Source organism: Felis catus, chromosome C2, assembly GCF_018350175.1.
Source record: "Felis catus isolate Fca126 chromosome C2, F.catus_Fca126_mat1.0, whole genome shotgun sequence".
In the NCBI taxonomy this organism is placed as follows: Eukaryota; Metazoa; Chordata; class Mammalia; order Carnivora; family Felidae; genus Felis; species Felis catus.
The window spans coordinates 131,740,847-131,761,930 of NC_058376.1; the positions used below are offsets into that span (position 1 = coordinate 131,740,847).

The 21,084-nt window shown below is 38.6% G+C and overlaps 1 protein-coding gene across 1 annotated transcript in view; it reads right to left on the reverse strand.

The window, feature by feature from the left end:
- Window positions 1–21,084, reverse strand: part of COL6A6 (collagen type VI alpha 6 chain) — a 166,350-nt gene that overhangs the window by 26,986 nt on the left and 118,280 nt on the right. Inside the window, exons 29-33 of the mRNA XM_045037620.1 lie at window positions 12,420–12,482; window positions 11,315–11,350; window positions 11,163–11,199; window positions 9,279–9,290; window positions 5,597–6,090 (exon numbers count right to left, since the gene is read on the reverse strand). Coding sequence (XP_044893555.1) covers window positions 5,597–6,090; window positions 9,279–9,290; window positions 11,163–11,199; window positions 11,315–11,350; window positions 12,420–12,482 — 642 coding nt within the window. The remainder of the gene's footprint in view (window positions 1–5,596; window positions 6,091–9,278; window positions 9,291–11,162; window positions 11,200–11,314; window positions 11,351–12,419; window positions 12,483–21,084) is intronic.

The window sequence follows — 21,084 nt, forward strand, 5'->3', positions numbered from 1 at the left end:
CCCTTCTGTAACACCAGGTAATGGTACTGGGTTCTCGCAAACTTGTATACATGCCTCCATTTTTAGCTTTTCTACACAACCCTGTTTAGCTCCATCCTCTAAAGGTAGCTCCACGAGGGTGAATCTTCTGGCTTTCCATTTTACTCTTATATCTCTGTAGGGTAGGATAGCACCTGGCATATAGGAGGTGCTCACTAAGCATCTGCCAAATGAATGAGCCTTGGCCACAATTCTGACTTCTGTTTGCATCTCTAATTCTTTGTCTACTCAAAGAGGTGTTTGGGGCTAATGCTGCTCATATTTAGGTGGGTCATTGTCAAGAATCTGAACTTCATTGGCGCTCTTTTCAGATAAATTCCTTCAAGATAGGAGCAAAGATGGGGCACCTGGGTGGCTTAGTTGGCTGAGTGTCTAAATTTGGCTCAGGTCATGATCTCACAGTTCATGAATTAGAGCTCTGCATTGGGCTTGCTGCTGTTAGTACGGAGCCTGCTTCAGATGCTCTGTCCCCCCTCTCCCTGTTGCCATCCCCTGCTTGCTCTCTCTCTCTCAAAAAAAAAAAAAAATTCTCTCTGCCCCTCTCCCCTGCTAGTACTCTCTTTCTAAACAAAAAAGAAAAGAAAGGAGAAAAGAGCCTGGAGGTGATTTGGGTAGGAACTCTGAGTGAGATTAATACTCAAAAGATATAAAAATGAGCCAACCAAGTATATTTTCTCAAGTTACATACTGTGCACCTACCTTTGAGTAGGTGGTGGAATTGTGTTTATTTAAGTTTATATCACAAGTACTATCAATTACTCGTGTTAGGATATTATCTCATGTTTTGTGACTAGATAAAGCCAAGGAATTAAGAGATACAAATTTAACCATAAAATAAATAAATCATGGGATGTAAAATACAACATAGAAGATAAACAATAATACTGTGGTAACTTTGTATGATGACAGATACTACACTTGCCATGGTGAACATTTTGTTCCATATATATATATATATATATATATATATATATATAATGTTGAATCACTATGTTGTACAACCTGAAACTAAAATAATGTTAATATCAATTGTATATCAAAATTAAAAAAAAAATTTTAACTATAAAGATGTCTGAAAAAAGGAGACACAGTAATCTCCAATTTCCAACAAACCAAGAACAGCATATGACTTCAAAACTTTTCAAAAGTAGAAAGTAACCTTTTCTCCAAAACATTATATGACAGCATTTGCATAAATATCAATACTGTTGCTATAGGACTTTCTTTTCTTTTCTTTTTTTTGGGGGGTGGGTGGGGGAGGGAAACAACCAAAGGCAAGCCTTTTAGCAGTTACTTTCCTAGATTATTGGGAACCAAAATCTAAACTCTACAGCTTTATGCAAGTACATAATAAAGTTCAGATACTAATGAATCTTTCCAATGTGTAGAATAGTTTTTAAATCTTTTAACAGACAAACTTACAATCATGTGCAAAATGATATAAAAAAGAGTTGGTAGCCATAATAACATAGCTTTGGCATATAATATTTCATAGGTGAATGAGAAACGAAGGACAAGTAATAACTGACACCACAGAAATACAAGGGATTAGAAGAGAAAACTATGAAAAATTATGTGCCAACAAATTGGTCAAACTAGAAGAAATGGATAAATTCCTAGAAACATACAACCTTCCAAAAGTGAATGAAGAAGAAAGGGGCAATCTAAACAGTCCACCTACTAGTAACCAAACTGAATCAGTCATCAAAAAGCTCCCCAAGAAGGACAGTCCAGAACCAGACTGATTCACAGGTGAATTCTACCAAATATTCAAAGAAGAGTTAATACCTATTCTCCTCAAGTTATTCTAAAAAACAGAAGAGGAAGGAAAGCTTCCAAATATATTTCCTGACACCAAAACCAGACAAAGACATCACAAAAAAAAGAAGAAAAAAAGAAAACTATATGCTAATATCTATGATAAACATACACACAAAAATCATCAGCCAAATATTATAAAACTACATTCAGAAAAAAAAAAGGGAGCTTACCAAAAGCAAAACAGAAAATCAGACAAAAAATTAATGGAGGGGTGCCTGGGTGGCTCAGTTGGCTGAGCATCTGACTCTCGGTTTCAGCTGAGGTCATCATCTCACCATTTGTGGGTTACAGCCCTGTGTTGGGCTCTGCACTGGATATTATCTCACTGACAGCTTGAAACCTGCTTGGAATTCTCTCTCTGTTCTACATCTCTCAAAATAAATAAACATTTACAAAATAAAAAAAAAAAAACAAGACATTAAAAAAAAATCACTCACCATGCACAATCAAGTAGAATTTATTCCAGGGACACAAAGATGGTTCAGCATTTGCAAATCAATATATCACATTAATAAAACAAAGGATAAAATTATATGATCATCTCAATAGATGCAGAAAAAGCATTTGACAAAACTTAACATCTGTTCATGGCAAAAACTCTCAACAAAGCAGGTTTAGAGGAAACATACCTCAACGTACTAAAGGCTACATATAAAAAACCCACAGCTAACATCATACTCAATGATGAAAACCTGAGAGCTTTTCCGCTAACAGAAACAAGACAAGGATGTCCATTCTCACCACTTTTTATTCAACATAGTACTACAAGTCCTAGCCACAGCAATCAGACAAGAAGAAGGAATAAAAGGCATCCGAATTGGTAAGGAAGAAATAAAACTGTCACTATTGGTAGATGACATGATACCATATACAGAAATCTTAAAGACTCCACCAAAAAACTACTGGAATTGTTAAGTGAATTCAGTAAGGTCACAAATACAAAGTCAATGTACAGAAATACGTTACATTTCTATACACCAATAATGAAGCAACAGAAAGAAATTAAGAAACCAATCCCATTTACAACTGCACCAAAAAGAATAAAATATCTAGGAATAAACTTAACCTAGGAGATGAAAGACTTACACTCTGAAAACTACACAACACTGATGAAACAAATTGAAGATGACACAAAATGTAAAGACATTCCATGCTCATGGACTTGAAGAACAAATATTGTTAAAATGTCCACACTACCAAAAGCAATCTACAGATTCAATGCAATACCCATCAAAATACCAACAGCATTTTGGGGGCACTTGGGTGGCTCAATCGGTTAAGCATCTGACTCTTGATTTCCACTCAGGTCATGGTCTTGTGGTTCATGAGTTCGTGTCTTACATCAGGCTCTGTTCCAACAGTGTGGAACCTGCTTGGGATTCTTTCTCTCCCTCTCTGTCCCTCCCTGCCTCTCTCTCTCAAATAAATAAATAATCTTAAAAAAAATTAAATAAAAATACCAACATCATTTTTCACAGAACTAGAACAAATAATCTTAAAATTTGTATGGAACTATGAAAGACCCCAAACAGCCAAAACAATCTTGAAAAAGAAAAACAAAGCTGGAGGTATCACAATACCAGATTTCAAGTTATACTGAAAAACTATCATCATCAAAACAGTATGGTACTGGCACAAAAACAGACATTTAGATGAATGGAATGGGACAGAGAGCCCAGAAACATACCCATGATTATATGGTCAGTTAATCTTTGATGAAAGAAGAATATGCAATGGGAAAAAGTCTCTTCAACAAATGATGTTAGGAAAACTGGACAGCAAAATACAAAAAAAAATGAAACTGGACCACTTTCTTACACCATACCCAAAAATAAACTCAAAATGGATCAAGGACCTAAAGGTGAGACTTGAAACCATAAAAATCCTAGAAAAGAGGATAGTCAGTAATTTCTCTGACATTGCCATGTATTCTTTTTTTCTGGATATGTCTCCTGAGTCAAGGGAAGCAAAAGCTAAAATAAACTATTGAGAGTACATCAAAATAAGAAACTTCATTGCAGTAAAGGAAGCAATCAACAAAACTAAAAGGGGACCTAATGAATGAGAGAAATTATTTGCAAATGACATATTTGATAAAGGATTAGTTTCCAAAATATATTAAACATCTGATACAACTCAACACCCCCCAAAACAAAGAATCCAATTCAAAATGGCCAGAAGACATGAACGGACATTTCTCCAAAGAAGACATCCAGGTGGCCAGCAGACACATGAAAATATCACGCATCATCAGGGAAATTCAAGTCAAAACTACAATGAGATATCACCTCACACCTGTCAGAATGGCTACACCCAAGCCTTAAGAAACAACGAGTGTTGGCAAGGATGTGTGGAAAAAGGAACTCTTGTGCATTGTTGGTGGGAATGTGAACTGGTGCAGTCACTGTGGAAAACAGTATGGAGGTTCCTCAAAAAGTTAAGAATAGAACTACCCTAGAAAAAGTAATCAAACTACTGGGTATTTACCCAAAGAATATGAAATCACTAATTCAAAGCGATGCATGCACCAGTATGTTAACTGCAGCATAATAATGCCAATTTATGGAAGCAGGCCAAGTATCCATTGATAGATGAATGGGTAAAGAAGATATGGTATATATATACAATGGAATATTATTCAGCCATAAAAAGAATGAAATCTTGCCATTTGCAACATGGACGGAGCTGGGGATTATAATGCTAAGCAAAATACATCAGTCAGAGAAAGACAAATGCCGTATGATCTCACTCATACTTGTAATCTAAGAAACAAAAACAAACAAACCAAGGACAAGAGACAAACTAAAAAGAGACTCCTAACTATAGAGAACCAACCGGTGGTTTCCAGAGGAGAAGGGTGGGGAGATGGGAGAAATGAGTGAAGGGGGTTAAGAACACACTTACGATGAGCACTGAATAATGTGTAGAATTGTTGAATCACTGTCTTGTACATCTGAAACTAATATACCACCGTATGTTAACTATCTTGGAATTACAATAAAAAACTTAGTAAAAAAAATAAGTTCACATCACAACAAATAATTTTATAATTATGTATGGCGAAATGTTAACTAGGTTTACTCCGGTTATCTTTTCACAATATACACAAATATTAAATCATTTTGTGGCACACCTATTAGCTAATATATTGTACGCCAATTTACCTCAACAAAGGTCCTCTTAATCCCAAGTGGTTTATTTAGGAATGTCACACAGTAAGATTTTAATTCCCAACCTAAGAAGCTATAATCACTAGGATGGCTTTTCTCTCATATAATTGGGATATTTATGATTGGTGAAGTTATAAAATCGCTCAACTGGTTTTCATGGTACAGCAACTGTTGTTACTCTGGCCACATAAGTGACATCAACGAATGTTAACTGGCCTTCCTGATTGAGTAGCTTTACACCCAGCGGCAACTCAGAATTTCTTGGAAAAGCACTAGAATAGCAAACCTGGGTCCAAATCCTGACACTGTCACGTCTTAGCCATGTGAACCTGGGCATACAGATTTAGCCTCTCCTGGCGGTTTTCTCCTTGGTGAAATGGGAATAGCAAGGATACCTATGCCATACATACTACTTGTGAAAATTAAACAGGATAATGCATACAAGGGGCTTAGCACGTTCCTGGCACATGGAAATAAATAGTATAGCTCAATACTTTTTTACAGAGGCTTCCGAATTTAGGCCAAAAAAAAAAAAAAAAGTTATGTGAAAGGCTTAACCATCTCACCGCAAATGCACGCTTGATGGAGGGCACGTTGCTGAAAGCGATCACGACCGGAATGATGTCAAGGGCACCGAACTCCATAGTGGCCGCGGCAATGGTCTGGGCATCAGTAGACTGACCGCTGCTGAAGAAGGTGGCGATCCTTCGGGTGTGCGCCCCTGGCAGCGTTCGCTTGAAGACATTCCTGGAGATAAACCTCATCGCTTTGCCGATCTCCCTGCTGTCTGAGGACCTCTCGTAAGGAATAGCTTCAATCTTTCTGAGGAGTTGGCTCTTCTTGTAGGCGTCTGAGAAGCGGATGAGGTGCCGGGCGTGGGAGCTGTAGGTGAGGACGGCGATGCGCGCGCCCACCGGGCAGCTGTTCTCCCGGACCCTGACGCCCCTCACCAGGGATGACATCAGCTCCTTCATGCGCTCAAACTCCTGCCTGGTGACATCCCGGGACTGGTCCAAGGCAAACACCAATTCGGTGGGATGCACGGGGCATTCTGGTTTTCCTAAGAGGCAAGAACATGTTCCTTACGTAGCATGCTTAGTTAAAGAAAAATACAGAGAGAGCAAAGAAATTTTAAATGTTAAATACATAAATATTTAAACATTAAAGAAGCATTAAACGCTAAAATGAGCAGCTGAAATACTAAACATTTTCATCTTGAATAAAAATGCTATTTTAAAAACTGAATTTGCCCTTCTAAATACAGCGCAAGAGAAAGTCTACCATTCAATTTGAGTTTTTATGCAATTTTTAAGTTAATGACCAAATTCCTTCTAAATAATAAAAAGCGCACGATATCATGTTTATTGCTAGAACTTTTTACACAGTTAGATAAACAAAAACATACTTTTTTTTTTAACTTAATAAGGAAATGTAACAGGGGTTAAAACAGGAGTGGGTCCAAAAGCTCTGTTAATTATTTCAGAGAGATTGGAAGTGTCCACTGGAATAGACATGCACTATATAGAAGAGACGATCAGATGTGGAGAGTAGGAATCACACAGACACCTTAGAGCCCTGGCCCAACTACGCACTAGCCAAGTGACCTTGTCCAGGTGACTGGTCTTCTCTGTGCCTCACTTCGCTCATCTGTAAAATGCTGTCCTAAGATCTGCCACTGCATAGCCCTGTGTCGAGGATTAAATAAGTCTACACAGGCAAAGCACTTAGGAAAAGGGTGCCTGCCATGTAATAGGTGCTCAAGTAATGTTAGCCATTAGTATCACAATTATCATTACAGACTTTTTCATTGTGAGAACTATATCACTTAACACAGGGAGGAAAGCTTTCACTGATATATATTTTTATTTCACAGTTGAAAAGGCAAGTTTCATCAATAAACATACCTTATTACACAGAGAAACGGAATCATTAAACTTGAATGTTCAATGTTAATTTCAGATTTATTTATTCATCTCCATCCATTCATTCTAATGAATCCCAGTACCCTGCACTTATCACAGTTGGCAATTTATATTTGTCTGATTATCTGATTAATGTTTTCCTCTCCATTAAGTGTGGAGATAGGGATTGTGTCTCTCTTGATCAGCCAGATTATTTGTTCCTGCCATTTATTAGGGTTCTAATAAATATTGCCTGAATGAAGAAGAACCAAACAAAGAACACTTCTTTTGCAACAAGTACAGCCATAACAACAAAACCTTAATAATGCGGGAGATGCCTGGTGTGGAGATGCAGGTTGGTAAAAGGATATCACAATGATGCACTTCTCTTAGAGAGGTGCCTCCTCTGGTTCAGATGCCAGCAAGTCAAATTCAGAGACAATAAATGTAGCACGAAGGCCACCAGCTCTTTGTAAGAGCTCAGAAACTCAGACCTGCTGGGGCTGGCCTGGGCTGGTCAAGGATCAAGTTCTCCTCTGTGAGGAGCTGGGCTTAGCCCCCACCTTGGTGCTAGATGATTATCTCCTTCTGGTCCTGGACTCTGTGACTTTACAGGCTAAAGGACCGGTAAGAATAAACATTTTACCTCAACTCAAAGTGTGCATCTCAGTGGAAACAGGACATAATTTATTAGTCTGAGTCTAACTTAGAAGGCTGAGCAGATATTTAAAAAAAAAAAAAATGAAGTCATGTCAACTTTGCAATAAAAAATGAATGGAAGTATGCCTCAACATGAAAGTGGTTCTTCCAGCTTCTTGTTTGGGCTGTGATTTGCATATGGAAATAACACAACAATAATACAGCTTCAGGTATAATATAGAGATAAAAGGAAAAAAAAAAAGATTCACAGTACTAGGCTGAAATAGGAAAAAATTCAAGTGTTCAGGAAAAAACACCTAAAAGGTAATTCAACTTGCAAAATACATTTTCTGAAATCCAGCAAGCTGTCAGGAACCAGAAGATCGTGAAGAACACTGGGCTGGATAGTAGTGGAACCTAGGAGGCCCTCCCTCATCAAGGCACGGATGGCCACGTAGAGACCTCAGGTGGTGCTGTAGCCACACACATGTACACTGATGGCTGCTGATTAGCACAGAGCAGGCGGTGATGAGGAGCAAGACAAGCCAAACCACTGACATGTAACTAATGCACAGCAAAGGCAGCCCTCTCCAGGCCACCACCACATTTGACCGGACTACCACAACACTCTCCTAACTAGTCCTCTGGCCTTTAAACTTACTCTTTCCTACAATCTACTCTTCCATAGTGGTCCAAAGAAGCTTTAAAAATTCATTCATCAGCTCATGTTCCTCCCTTCAATACTTCCAATAAACTCTTTAATACTCTCCCATGTCAATGTGAATACAATCCAGCCTCCTTATCCGAGCCTAGAAAGTCCAACTTGATGTGGCTTCTGCTTACTTCATTTTTTCCCATGCCAGTCTCCCCCTCCCTCCCTATATCTCAGGCACACTGGACTTGTGTCAGTTCCTAGAAAATGCCTAGGTCTGTCTGTCCTGTATCATGGCCTCTGCATTTGGTTCTTTCTCTTGGCTCTTATAAGCTGGCCTTCTTTTTATTCTTTAGTCCAAACTCCAATGTCACTGCCTCAAGGAGGAGCTCTCCATCCTAAAGCATTTTTCCCATCCCCTAACATTCTTCTGTGATAGAGCATCCTGTTCTTTATCTCTTTCACAGCAACCTTCGGATTCCGTATTTCGTGCACGTGTTTATCATCTGGACCCTCTGCTAGAATGGAAGCTTCTGAAGACAGGAATTATGTCCATCTTATTCAGCCCTGTGTCCCCCGTACCTAGCACATAATAACACTTTCAATAAATATTTGTGGAGTGACTGAAAATGCAACTAGAGGGCACGGGTTGATGGGTTTATACATAAGGTATACGGTATAAGGGTGTAAGAGGGTAGTTGCCTACTACATCTTAATTCTTAACCACTAGATTACAGAGACAATAGACAGAGAGAGAAAATGAAGGGAGGGAGACTTATTATTACCAAAAAAACCCTAATGGTAAGGTTAATGCTAATGTTACTCATTAAAATATTAATTAAAAGATCAAACCACTTGGTTGAGAAACAGCCGGGAGACTCAGCTAAAGCTGAGCGATGTAGTGGAGGCGGGTCTGTGCTACCAGTATGAGGCAGCAAAGGCAGCTCAGATAAAATTTATATCATTTGGCAGGCAACACTTTGTTTTAACTCGTCTTTCCAGACGTATGACATTTTGGAGCTTGATTATAACTTGCTGTAAATAAAGATTACTTACCATGGCCACCAGCTGGGGAAGAAGAACAAAGGAGACCGGGTTATTATTTGGTAGAACAGAGTTCGGTACCGTGTAGGGAAGTCATGGCAGTAGAAGCTCTGCCCTGTGTGCTTTTTGCAGATGACTCAAACATCAAGGCAACAGAAAAGGTTTGGAGAAAATGCAGACGGATCCCAGCATCTTGGCAAAAACAAGATGGGAGAAGCGGGACAATATGCAGTCAGAAGTCAGCAGCCCGCAGCCAGCTGTCAGAGGGAAAGAACCTTTGCCTGGGAAGGAACATTATACTACAGAGAGGCACACGGAATTTGGAAAATTAAAAGGTCCTAACTCTCTTTAATTTTTTCCCCATGTGTGCATCTATAGGTGTTAATTTTATGTATAGACACACAAATACAAATATGTATGTGTGTGTGTGTGTGTGTGTGTGTGTGTGTGAACATCAGAGGTGGATTTACTCTGAAGTAGATGAAGCATAAATAAGCTTTAGGTCGGCACTGTCCAATATGGAAGCCACTAGCCCCATGTGACTATTTACATTTGAATTAAAGTTAAATGAAACAAATTCAGGTTCTCAGTAGCACTAACCATCTTTCAAGTACTCAAAGTCACAGGTGGCTAGCAGCTACTGTATTGAACAGTGTGGTGAAACACCTCTATTGCTGCACAGAGTTCCGCTCGACCGTGATGCTTTTAACTTCTCACTTGCATGGCACAAGACCCTGAGAAGGGACCTAGCCATGTGTTCATGTGATCATGTGCTTCTAGAAGAGGCAGAAGTTGCTGGTCATGATTTCCTTTCCTGTTCTAAATCACACTTTCTTTGGAAATAATTTTGTACCTACTTTTGGATTTATAATTTTGTATTAAGCCTTTCAAATTGTAAAAGATTGGGCATCACACTTGGATCTACCTTTGAATCATAATGGTTCACACGGCTCCAATGTTAAAAAGCCCACTGCGTTAATTCAGCCCAAAGCAACTGGCCTTCATGACCTTGTATATTTTGATTCTCATCATGGATGGTTCTGTTATGGTACCAAAAGGGAGAGTTACGATCAACACTGCATTCAAAGGTTTAAAAAGGCAATGTCATTGAGACCAAGACTCTCTGCAGAAATGGGCTCTAGTTTGTCTATTTTTCTTCCTCAAAATACCTTGAAGGAATTTTTCAGTCATAGTGTTTATTTGGGAAGTCATTGCATATTTGTAGATGAACGTCAAATAGTCAATTCTTTACTCATCTTGTACCTGGAATTCCTTTAATGGTGCTAACATATATTTTTATAGAAGAGGCTGCTATTAGGGCCTTAAAACAAATTCAAAAGAGCATTTGCCAATCAAAATGCACTTTCCGCTTTAAAAATTTTGAAAGAGAAAAAATATGTAGGCAAAATGAATAATTTTATAAGCGAATCAATCATTCCAACTAAAAGTAATCAAGCATCCTTTCCAGAAAAGAAGTAATAAACAATAAACCAAACTAAATGCTCCCACCCATCAGGACACCCTATTATGACAGCTAGCTTCCACACCAGATGAACTCAATCTTGTGTTATTGTCAGGTATTAATCATCTTTAAAAGTTCAGTGTTACTCTCCACTGATTGATTTCACCATCGGTAGAGTTCTGACCTCCTATCTCAATTTTCCCTAGGTTAAAAGCACTAGATAGATTATTAATTAGTGCTTGCGACAGGTTCCAAAAGACATGATGGCGGTCAGAGAAGGAGTTATGTCTATGCTGACTCAAAATATATGCAGTGGCATCTGTAATTTTAAGAGATTGGCTGGTAAATTGTCTCAATTCTGAGGGCATAATTCACTGCTCTTCTTCTATGAATGCTTTGACAACTTGGGTGATCAATTTAAGCAGGGTACTTACGGCTGTGGTCCCGTACATACTGAATGAGCTCACACGTCTGCAGTTCAAAAATAAAACAAAGAATTAACTGACTGACTGCCAGGTCTTCAAGTCTAAAAATAAATAAACTTAATGAAGTACAGAGCATTTTGTTGGAATCAGGAGATACATACGGAAAATGAAGCCAATCCTCTGGCCCCTTTCACACCCTAGGAAACAAAAGAAATGTGGTCTCACTGCTCCACACACACATCAGTAGCCAGAATGTGTATTGCCCTCAGAAAGTGAAATTTTCTAAAGTTTTTATTCTTAAGTTAGAGGGGATAAAGGAATACATGTAGGAGGATCGTCATCACCAAGTTAAGAGTAACATTCTAGGGGAAATAAATTGTAAGCAGCAACCTTGATGAACACAAACCTCCAAAGGCCACCTTCCTCCAGCCCCATCTCTGGACAACAAGGGTCATCTAGAATCTAAGGATGAGCTGAAAACTTAACACGGGCATGGAGAGCTGTGGAGCAGGTTTATGGCTTAGAATTAGATAAGGATGAACTATCCATTACAGCTGCCCGTCCTTGAGGGAGGTTCAGACTTCCTTAACCCTGTGCTTTGCCTTGGCTACCAAACAGCTGAACTGAACCTTCCTCTGTTCCCATCTTTGGTTGGATGACAAAGGGACCAGACTCAAACCGAACATCTGGAAAGGTAATCCCAACAGTGTTCCAAAAATGAATGAATATACATATATACAGAACTGCCTGGATTGGGAAAAGAACAAAGTGGAATTGGTTTTAATTTCACCTATTCAATTCCATCTTAGCAACAGGAAGAGTCTGGCTACTCTCAAAGAGAGACACCCAAGGAAAAACGCAATCAAGCCCCACCCAAACTCCTGGCAAAAATAAGTTCCATGTGAATGCAACTTTGATCATTTATTGACTGTTTATTAATTTCCTCCCACTTCCCTTCATTCACTAACCACTTATTGAATATAAGAGGACAAGGATTGGGCAAATAAATTCACTGACAACTGGGAAATCACATTTTAGTCCAATACTTTTCATTTCCTCGCTCAAAATCCCCTCAACTCACAAGAAATGGCAACTGATTTTTAATCAGCATTACCCCCTCCTATCTCAAAGCACATAAATGTGGAAAAGTAGTGAAAATAGTCACTAAGGTGCAAAGACAGAAAGCATACACATTTGGACAATGAAGACTCCATGCACTTTTTATTTAGAAAAGGATCTGGTGTAATTTAGGACTTTTCAACTTACCTTGCGTCCAGGAGGTCCTGGCTCCCCAGGGGATCCCATCTCTCCTGGAAGCCCAGCGGATATCTCAAAGCAGAATTTGTTTATTTTAAAATTATATTTATACATATACGTATAGGTGTCTGTTGTTGTGTTTTAAATGTCAAAGGCAATACGCTTTTATTTTAGAACACAGAGATTTCCGAAAAACACACAAAAGGAAGAAATCGCTAGCAATTGTTTTGCTCCCAAATAATCCTTGTTAACATTTGATGTCTTTTCTTCTAGTCTTTGACTCTTTTATTCTTTTGGTATTTTTATATGGTTCCATATACATATATTCTTTTAAAATCTAATTTTATACTCTTTCCCGCTATCTTTTAAACTAAATGTATCTCTGGAAATTTTCATGTTATTATTTTTTAAATCATTTTTCATGGCTGCATAATATTTCATTACACAACCATACCATGATTTCTTTCATTTGTCCCTTATTATTGGCATTTAGGTTTGTGGTTGTTGTAATAAGCTACACCACTACAGAATTATATATGCAATCCTGATTATTTCCTTAGGGAAGATTGCTAGAACTGGAATTGCTGGATCAAAGGAGATATTTTTATCTAAATGAGATGGTAGATGACAACAAACAAATCAAAAACCCAGAAACACAAAAATTTAAATATAAAAACCTTGAAACAAGAAGAAAATGCTTAAAATTTGGCTGCAGATATTTATCATAAAATAATGAATAACAGCTGTAATAAAAACAATTGATGTTGGCTACTCACTACATGCCAGGAATTTTTCCGTGTGCATTTAACAATATAATTTATCATAAAGAAGGCTAGAATTTAATTTAAAAATTAGGGCAACATTCCTTAGTTCATTCAAAATGCCAAGGGATTTACAATCTTCATAGGAATGAAAAAATCAAGTTGGCTAAAATCAACTTAATTTTTACAAGCATTGTCTAGGAAGCAGGGAATAACTGTTGATGTCCTTTGGGTATTCTACAGTGTGTTGGGTTGAGTGAAAAAAACTTGCTGATCGTATTTACTTTAGAAGATACAGATTAGCCTCTCAGGGTGGGGAGGGAAATGGCAGATTGAACATATGCATTTACACTTCTCCCTCTCAAAGTCGCATTAAAATGATAGTAAGTAGATTTTTTTTTAAGGCCAAAAAATAAAAAAAAATAAATTTAAAAAAATGGAGAGAATGAGAAAGAAGACAATAGCCATAAACCTTCAGAGGCTAGAAAGCAGATGTGTAAGTTTTAAATGACTTAGCTGATCTGAAAAGGCTGTATCCTAAGCCAGCAGCAGGGAAAGCCAAGAACCCCTGTGTTTTATAACACACTTCCAGAAGGCTCAAGAATTGGCAGCACCTGGTACCTCCAAAAGTGGAGGTGAAAGGGAGGGGTGAAATAAGGAGGACTGGTTGCAAATCAGTTTAGGAATACCCCAATCTCCTCTCTATTGTCTACAGTTGGGTGAATATCCTTTTTTCCACTCCAACAACAGAGGCAAAACTGAGGTATCTGCACCAGGGAACTCCAGACAGAGTTGAGAGCCAACGGTACAATCCGACAAACAGGGCAATTCAATTAAAGTATGTGAAATAGATATGAGACCCTTCACGTTTCCTTTTCCATGTGGCTTCATGAAAGCTACAGTCAGACCTTCATCTTCAGGCAGGAAACTGAAACAATCTTCTCAGGGGAATGTGACTAGACAAAGAAGACCTAAGATATCGATATCAGAGGTCTGGTCAGTAAAGAACTAACTTAGCCAGATCACTCTTCAGTAAAACTTGTAGTTGACCAGCTCTATCAATGTCTTTGGGGCTTCCAATTAGCCTTTTGGTCTTCAATTCTTAAATAGGAAGAGATAGCCCATTCTCCAGACATGCTGGAAATAGAGATCAAAACAGAAAAACACAAACTGTAGGAAAAAGACTATGCTGGGCAAAGAAGACTGTAAAAATACTAATTTATACCCTCAGAATGATAAGAGAAGATGTTTCAGCTATGAAACAAGGGAGGATAGTATAAAACATATTTAGAGAACAAAAACAAGCTCTTGAAAATTAAATCATGAAGGGAACACTGTAAAATAATGTCAAAGAAATCTCGCAGAAAGTAGAGCAAAAAGACAACCTGAAAAATAGAGAAAAAAGAGATAAGGGGCAGAGGGATTGCCATTTTTTTCCCATCAGAAGCCTTGTAAAATTATATTTGACTCTCTAAATCAGTGGTTCTCAACTAGGGAGAATTTTGTGCCCTTCAAGGGAGGGATTTGACAATGCTTGGAGACATTTTTGGCTGCCATATTGGGGCAGGGTAGAGAAGGGCAGTGCTACTGGAATCTAGTGGGTAGAGGCCAGGGATGCTGGTAACCATCCTATAATTCACAGGACATCCCCAACAGCTAAGAATTATCCAGTCCAAAATGTCAATAGTGCTGAGGTTAAGACACCCTACCTTAAAGTATGTACATGTGTCAACCTGATTAAAAAAATAACCACACAAACGCACATATAAACACAAAATAAAATAAGATAGGTTAAAAAATCATGGCAAAGTAAAAGAAAATCCTTCAGTTAGGGGAAAAAAAAAACAAGATGACAATTTAGAAAACTAAAAATGTAATCATTCAAAGAAAGCTGAAGAGGCACTCAAAATTTAAGGCAAAACAACCAATCAAAACTTCAGCTTTTTCAGAAGGAAAACCTGGAGGTTTTCAGTGTTTAAACTTCAACTTCAAATACAGAAATATTCACATAGATATGGGAAAAGCAGCTTGGCAGGTGAAATAATAAATTACAAACAGTGATGAATTGTGGGGAAAAAAGGAAATTCAAGTAATCAGAGTCCAAAAGAAAAAGTTCACATGCTTCCCACTGGTTCATTGTTTTATAAAAATGATTAATGTGGCATTGGGGGACAAGAACCCAACAAACAGCTGAACTTGTTAGCATGCTTCCAATGTTCAAGAGTAAACTATTTCATTAAAAAGCTAAGGGAAAGGATCCAGAGATATTTCAATGCAGATGACATGTGGATTAATTTGCAAGTCTTTCTAATTATTTTTCTAATTATATCAGTCATTTATATTTGAGAGCCTAATGTTTAAAGGATAGTCATCCAAAAACATGTATGAGGAAAAGAATTATAGCTGAGATGCAGTCCTCTTAGGAGTAGCAGGATGGAGGGAAAGAGCAGTTTCTTTATTTTATCCCTAAAACCTATATAAATAACATCTACACAGGCAAGATATGTCCAAGATGGTGTCATGGTTAGACCCTGAACTTACCTCCTCCCAAGGTCATACCAAATCTACACCTACCTATAGAGCAATCTATTCTGAAGAACTGAGGGCTGACTGAACATCTGCACAACAAAGGATAGAGGGACCACAAAGAGAATGGCAGGAGAGATGGAAGAGAGACAGAAACCACAGAAAACCCACCCCTGAAGCCATGAACTGCAGTGCTATAAACATTCTCCAGGATAGATTACATTAGGCCATAAAACAAGTATCAAAAAATTTAAGAAGACTGTAATTATATCAAGCATCTTTTCTAATCACAATGGGATGACACTAGAAATCAATCGCGAGAAAACTGGAAAAAAACATAAATATGTGGAGGCTAAACAACATGCTATTAAACAACCAATGGTCACTGAAGAAATCAAAGAGGAAATTAAAAAAATATATATACCTAGAGGGAATCCTGGGAAGATGGCGGCATAGGAGGACGCTGGGCTCACCACGCATCCTGCTGATCACTTAGATTCCACCTACACCTGCCTAAATAACCCAGAAAACCGCCAGAGGATTAGCAGAACGGAGTCTCCGGAGCCAAGCGCAGACGAGAGGCCCACGGAAGAGGGTAGGAAGGGCGGCGAGGCGGTGCGCACTCCACGGACTGGTGGGAGGGAGCCGGGGCGGAGGGGCAGCCTGCCGGCCAAGCAGAGCCCCCGAGTCTGGCTTGCAAAAGCGGAGGGGCTGGACAGAGTGTGTTCTGACAGCAAGCAGGATTTGACATCTGGAAGGTTATAAGCTAACAGCTCTGCTCAGAGAACCGGAGGGCTGGAGGACAACGGGAGGGAGAGTTGCTGAGTCCCGGACGGACGACAGAGCTCAGCTTGGCGGGGAACAAAGGCGCTCACCAGCGCCATCTCCCTGGCCCATCCCCCAGCCAAAATCCCAGAGGGAACCAGTTCCTGCCAGGAAACTTGCTTGCACTGCGCAAACACCCAACGCTGTGCTTCTGCGGATCCATCCCTCTGGCGGGTCTGACTCCCTCCTGGTGCCGCAGGACCCTCCTGAGGCGGATCTCCAAAGGAAAAGCGAGCTGAGCCTGCCCCTCCCACCCCTGTGCACCTTGCGGATCTACCCCAGCTACTATGCCAGATCCCCAGCACCACAAGCCTGGCAGTGTGCAAGTAGCCCAGACGGGCCACGCCACCCCACAGTGAATCCCCACCCCCCAGGAGAGGGGAAGAGAAGGCACACACCAGTCTGACTGTGGCCCCAGCGGTGGGCTGGGGGCAGACATCAGGTGTGACTGTGGCCCCGCCCACCAATGCAAGTTATTCAAGACAGCACAGGGGAAGTGCCCCGCAGTTCCCCACCACTCCAGGGACTACCCAAAAGGACGAAACGGAAGAATTCCCCTCAAAAAAACGTCCAGGAAATAACAACAGCTAACAAACTGATCAAAAACGATTTAAACAATATAACAGAAAGTGAATTTAGAATAATAGTCATAAAATTAATCACTGGGCTTGAAAACAGTATAAAGGACAGCAGAGACTCTCTTGCTACAAAGATCAAGGGACTAAGGAACAGCCAGGAGGAGCTAAAAAATGCTATCAATGAACTGCAAAATAAAATGGAGACAACTATGGCTCGGATTGAAGAGACAGAGGAGAGAATAGGTGAACTAGAAGATAAAATTATGGAAAAAGAAGAAGCTGAGAAAAAGAGATAAAAAATCCAGGAGTATGAAGGGAAAATTAGAGAACTAAGTGATGCACTAAAGAGAAATAATATACGCATAATTAGTATTCCAGAGGAGGAAGAGAGAGGGAAAGGTGTTGAAGGTGTACTTGAAGAAATAATAGCTGAGAACTTCCTGGATCTGGGGAAGGAAAAAGGCATTGAAATCCAAGAGGCACAGAGAACTCCCTTCAGACGTAACTTGAATCGATCTTCTGCACAACATATCATAGTGAAACTGGCAAAATACAAGGATAAAGAGAAAATTCTGAAACAGCTAGAGATAAACGTGCTCCAACATATAAAGGGAGACCTATAAGATTCGTGACCGATCTCTCTACTGAAACTTGGCAGGCCAGAAAGGAATGGCAGGAGATCTTCAATGTGATGAACAGAAAAAATATGCAGCCGAGAATCCTTTATCCAGCAAGTCTGTCATTTAGAATAGAAGGAGAGATAAAGGTCTTCCCAAACAAACAAAAACTGAAGGAATTCGTCACCACTAAACCAGCCCTACAAGAGATCCTAAGGGGGATCCTTTGAGACAAAGTACCAGAGACATTGCTACAAGCATGAAACCTACGGACATCACAATGACTCTACACCATATCTTTCTATCATAACACTGAACGTAAATGGACTAAATGCGCCAACCAAAAGACATAGGGTATCAGAATGGATAAAAAAACAAGACCCATCTATTTGCTGTCTCCAAGAGACTCATTTTAGACCTGAGGACACCTTCAGATTGAGAGTGAGGGGATGGAGAACTATTTATCATGCCACTGGAAGTCAAAAGAAAGCTGGAGTAGCCATACTTCTATCAGACAAACTAGACTTTAAATTAAAGGCTGTAACAAGAGATGAAGAAGGGCATTATATAATAATCACAGGGTCTATCCATCAGGAAGAGCTAACAATTATAAATGTCTATGCGCCGAATACAGGAGCCCCCAAATATATAAAACAATTACTCACAAACATAAGCAACCTTATTGATAAGAATGTGGTAATTGCAGGGGACTTTAACACTCCACTTACAGAAATGGATAGATCATCTAGACACACAGTCAATAAAGAAACAAGGGCCCTGAATGATACATTGGATCAGATGGACTTGACCGATATATTTAGAAGTCTGCATCCCAAAGCAACAGAATATACTTTCTTCTCGAGTGCACATGGAACATTCTCCAAGACAGATCACATACTGGGTCACAAAACAGCCCTTCATAAGTATACAAGAATTGAAATCATACCATGCCTACTTAAAAAAAAATACCTAGAAACAAATGAAAATGGAAACACAATGGTTCAAAGTCTCTGGGTTGCAGTAAAAGCAGTTCTAAGGGGGAAGTTTATATCAATGTAGGGCTACCTCAATAAAAGAGAAACATCTCAAATAAATTATCTAACCAATACCTAAAGGAACAAGAAAATAAAAGAAGAAACAAAGCCCAAAGTTAGAAGGAAATAATAAAGACCAGAGCAAAAATAAGTGAAATAGAGGCTAAAAAAAAATCATAGGAAACATTAATGAAACTAAGAGCTGGTTCTTTGAAAAGCTAAACAATATTGATAAACCTTTAGCCAGACCCATCAAGGAAAGAGAGATGAAAGAGAGAGAAGACTTAAATTAGAATTAAGAGACAAGGTAGAATTGACAGCACAGAAGTATAAAGGATCAAAAGAGACTACTCTGAAAAATTATATGCCAACAAATTGGATAACCTAGAAGAAATGAATAAATTCCTAGAAACATATTGTTTCCAAGACTGAATCAAAAAAGAAAATCTGAACAAACCAATTATCAGTAATGAAACTGACTTGTTAATTTAAAAAAAAAAAAAACTTATAACAAACAAAAATCCAGGACCAGATGGCTTCACAGGTGAATTCTACCAAACATCTGAAGAAGATTTAGTACCTACCTTTCTCAAACTATTCCAAAACACAAAGAGGAAGAAAAACTTCCAAATTCATTCTATGAGGGCAGCATTACCTTTATACCAAAATTGGGGTGTGGGGGGGAAACCCACTACAAGCAAAGAAAATTACAGGCCAATATCCCTGATGAATATAGATGCAAAAATTCTCAACAAACTATTAGCAATTCTAATTCAGCAATACATTATAAAGGTCATCCACCACAGTCAAGTGGGATTTATTCCAGGGTGTGAGACAGGCTCAATACCCACAAATAAAATAAATCAAGTTGTTGGATCAAGACAACACATTAATGAAATGAAGACTAAAATCATATGCTCATCTCAATAGATGCAGAAAAAGCTTTGACAAAATCCCAGCATCCATTCATGACAAAAACTCTCAACAAAATAAGTTTAGAGGGAACCTGCCTCAACATAATAAAAGCCTTATATGAAAAATCTACAGCTAACATCATATTCAGTGGTACAAAACTGAAAGCATTTCTTCTGAGATCAGGAACAAGACAAGGGTGTCCGCTCTCACCACCTTTTCCAACATAGTACTGGAAATCTGAGCTGCAGCAATCACACAAGAAATAAAAGGCACTCCAAATTGGTAAGGAAGAAGTAAAATTGTCACTATCTGCAGATGACATTAGATACAGAAAACCCTAATGAGTCCATCAGAAAACTATGAAAATAAAGGAATTCAGTAAAGTCACAGGATACAAAATATAAGAAATCCCTTGCATTTCTGTACACTAATAACAAAGTAGCAGCAAGAAAAATTAAGGAAAAAAAAATCCCATTTGTAATTGCACCAAGAAGAATAAAATGCCCCGGAATAAATTTAACCAAGTAGGTGAAAGACCTATACTATGAAAACTATAGGACACTGATGAAAGAAAATGAAAACACAAGGAAGTAGAAAGATATCCTATGCTCATGGACTAGAAGAATTCATATTGTTAAAAATGTTCATACTACCCAAAGCAATCTACAGATTCCGTGCAATCCCTATCAAAATACCAGTGGTATTTTTTACAGAACTAGAATAAGTAATCCTAAAATTTATATGGAACCATAAAAGACCCTGAATACCCAAAGCAATTTTGAGAAAGAAAAACAAAGTTGGAGGTATCACAATGTCAGATTTCAAGATATACTACAAAGCTATAGTAATCAAAATGGTATGATACTGGCACAGAAACAGACACATAGATCAATACAAAAGAATGGAAAACCCAGAAATACATCTATGCTTATATGGTCAATTAATCTATGACAAAGGGGGCAAGAATATACAGTATGGAAAAGACAGTCTTTTCAATACATGATGCTGGGAAAATTGGACAGCTACAAGCAAAAGAATGAAAGTGGACCACTTTCTTATACCATACACAAACATAAACTCAAAATGGATTAAGGACCTGAATGTAAAACTTGAAATCATAAAACTCCTCAAAGAAAACATAGGCACTAATCTGGATCTGTCTCCTCGTGCAAGGGAAACAAAAGCAAAAAATAAATGAGACTATTATCAAACTAAAGAGCTTTCGTGCAATGAAGGAAACCAGCAACAAAATGAAAAGGCAACCTTACTGAACGAAAGAAAATATTTGCAAAAGGTATATCCAATTAGGAGTTAATATCCAAAATATATAAAGAACGCATATAACTCAACACACACACACACACACACACACACACACACACACACACACACACACAATCTGGTAAAAAAAAAAAAAT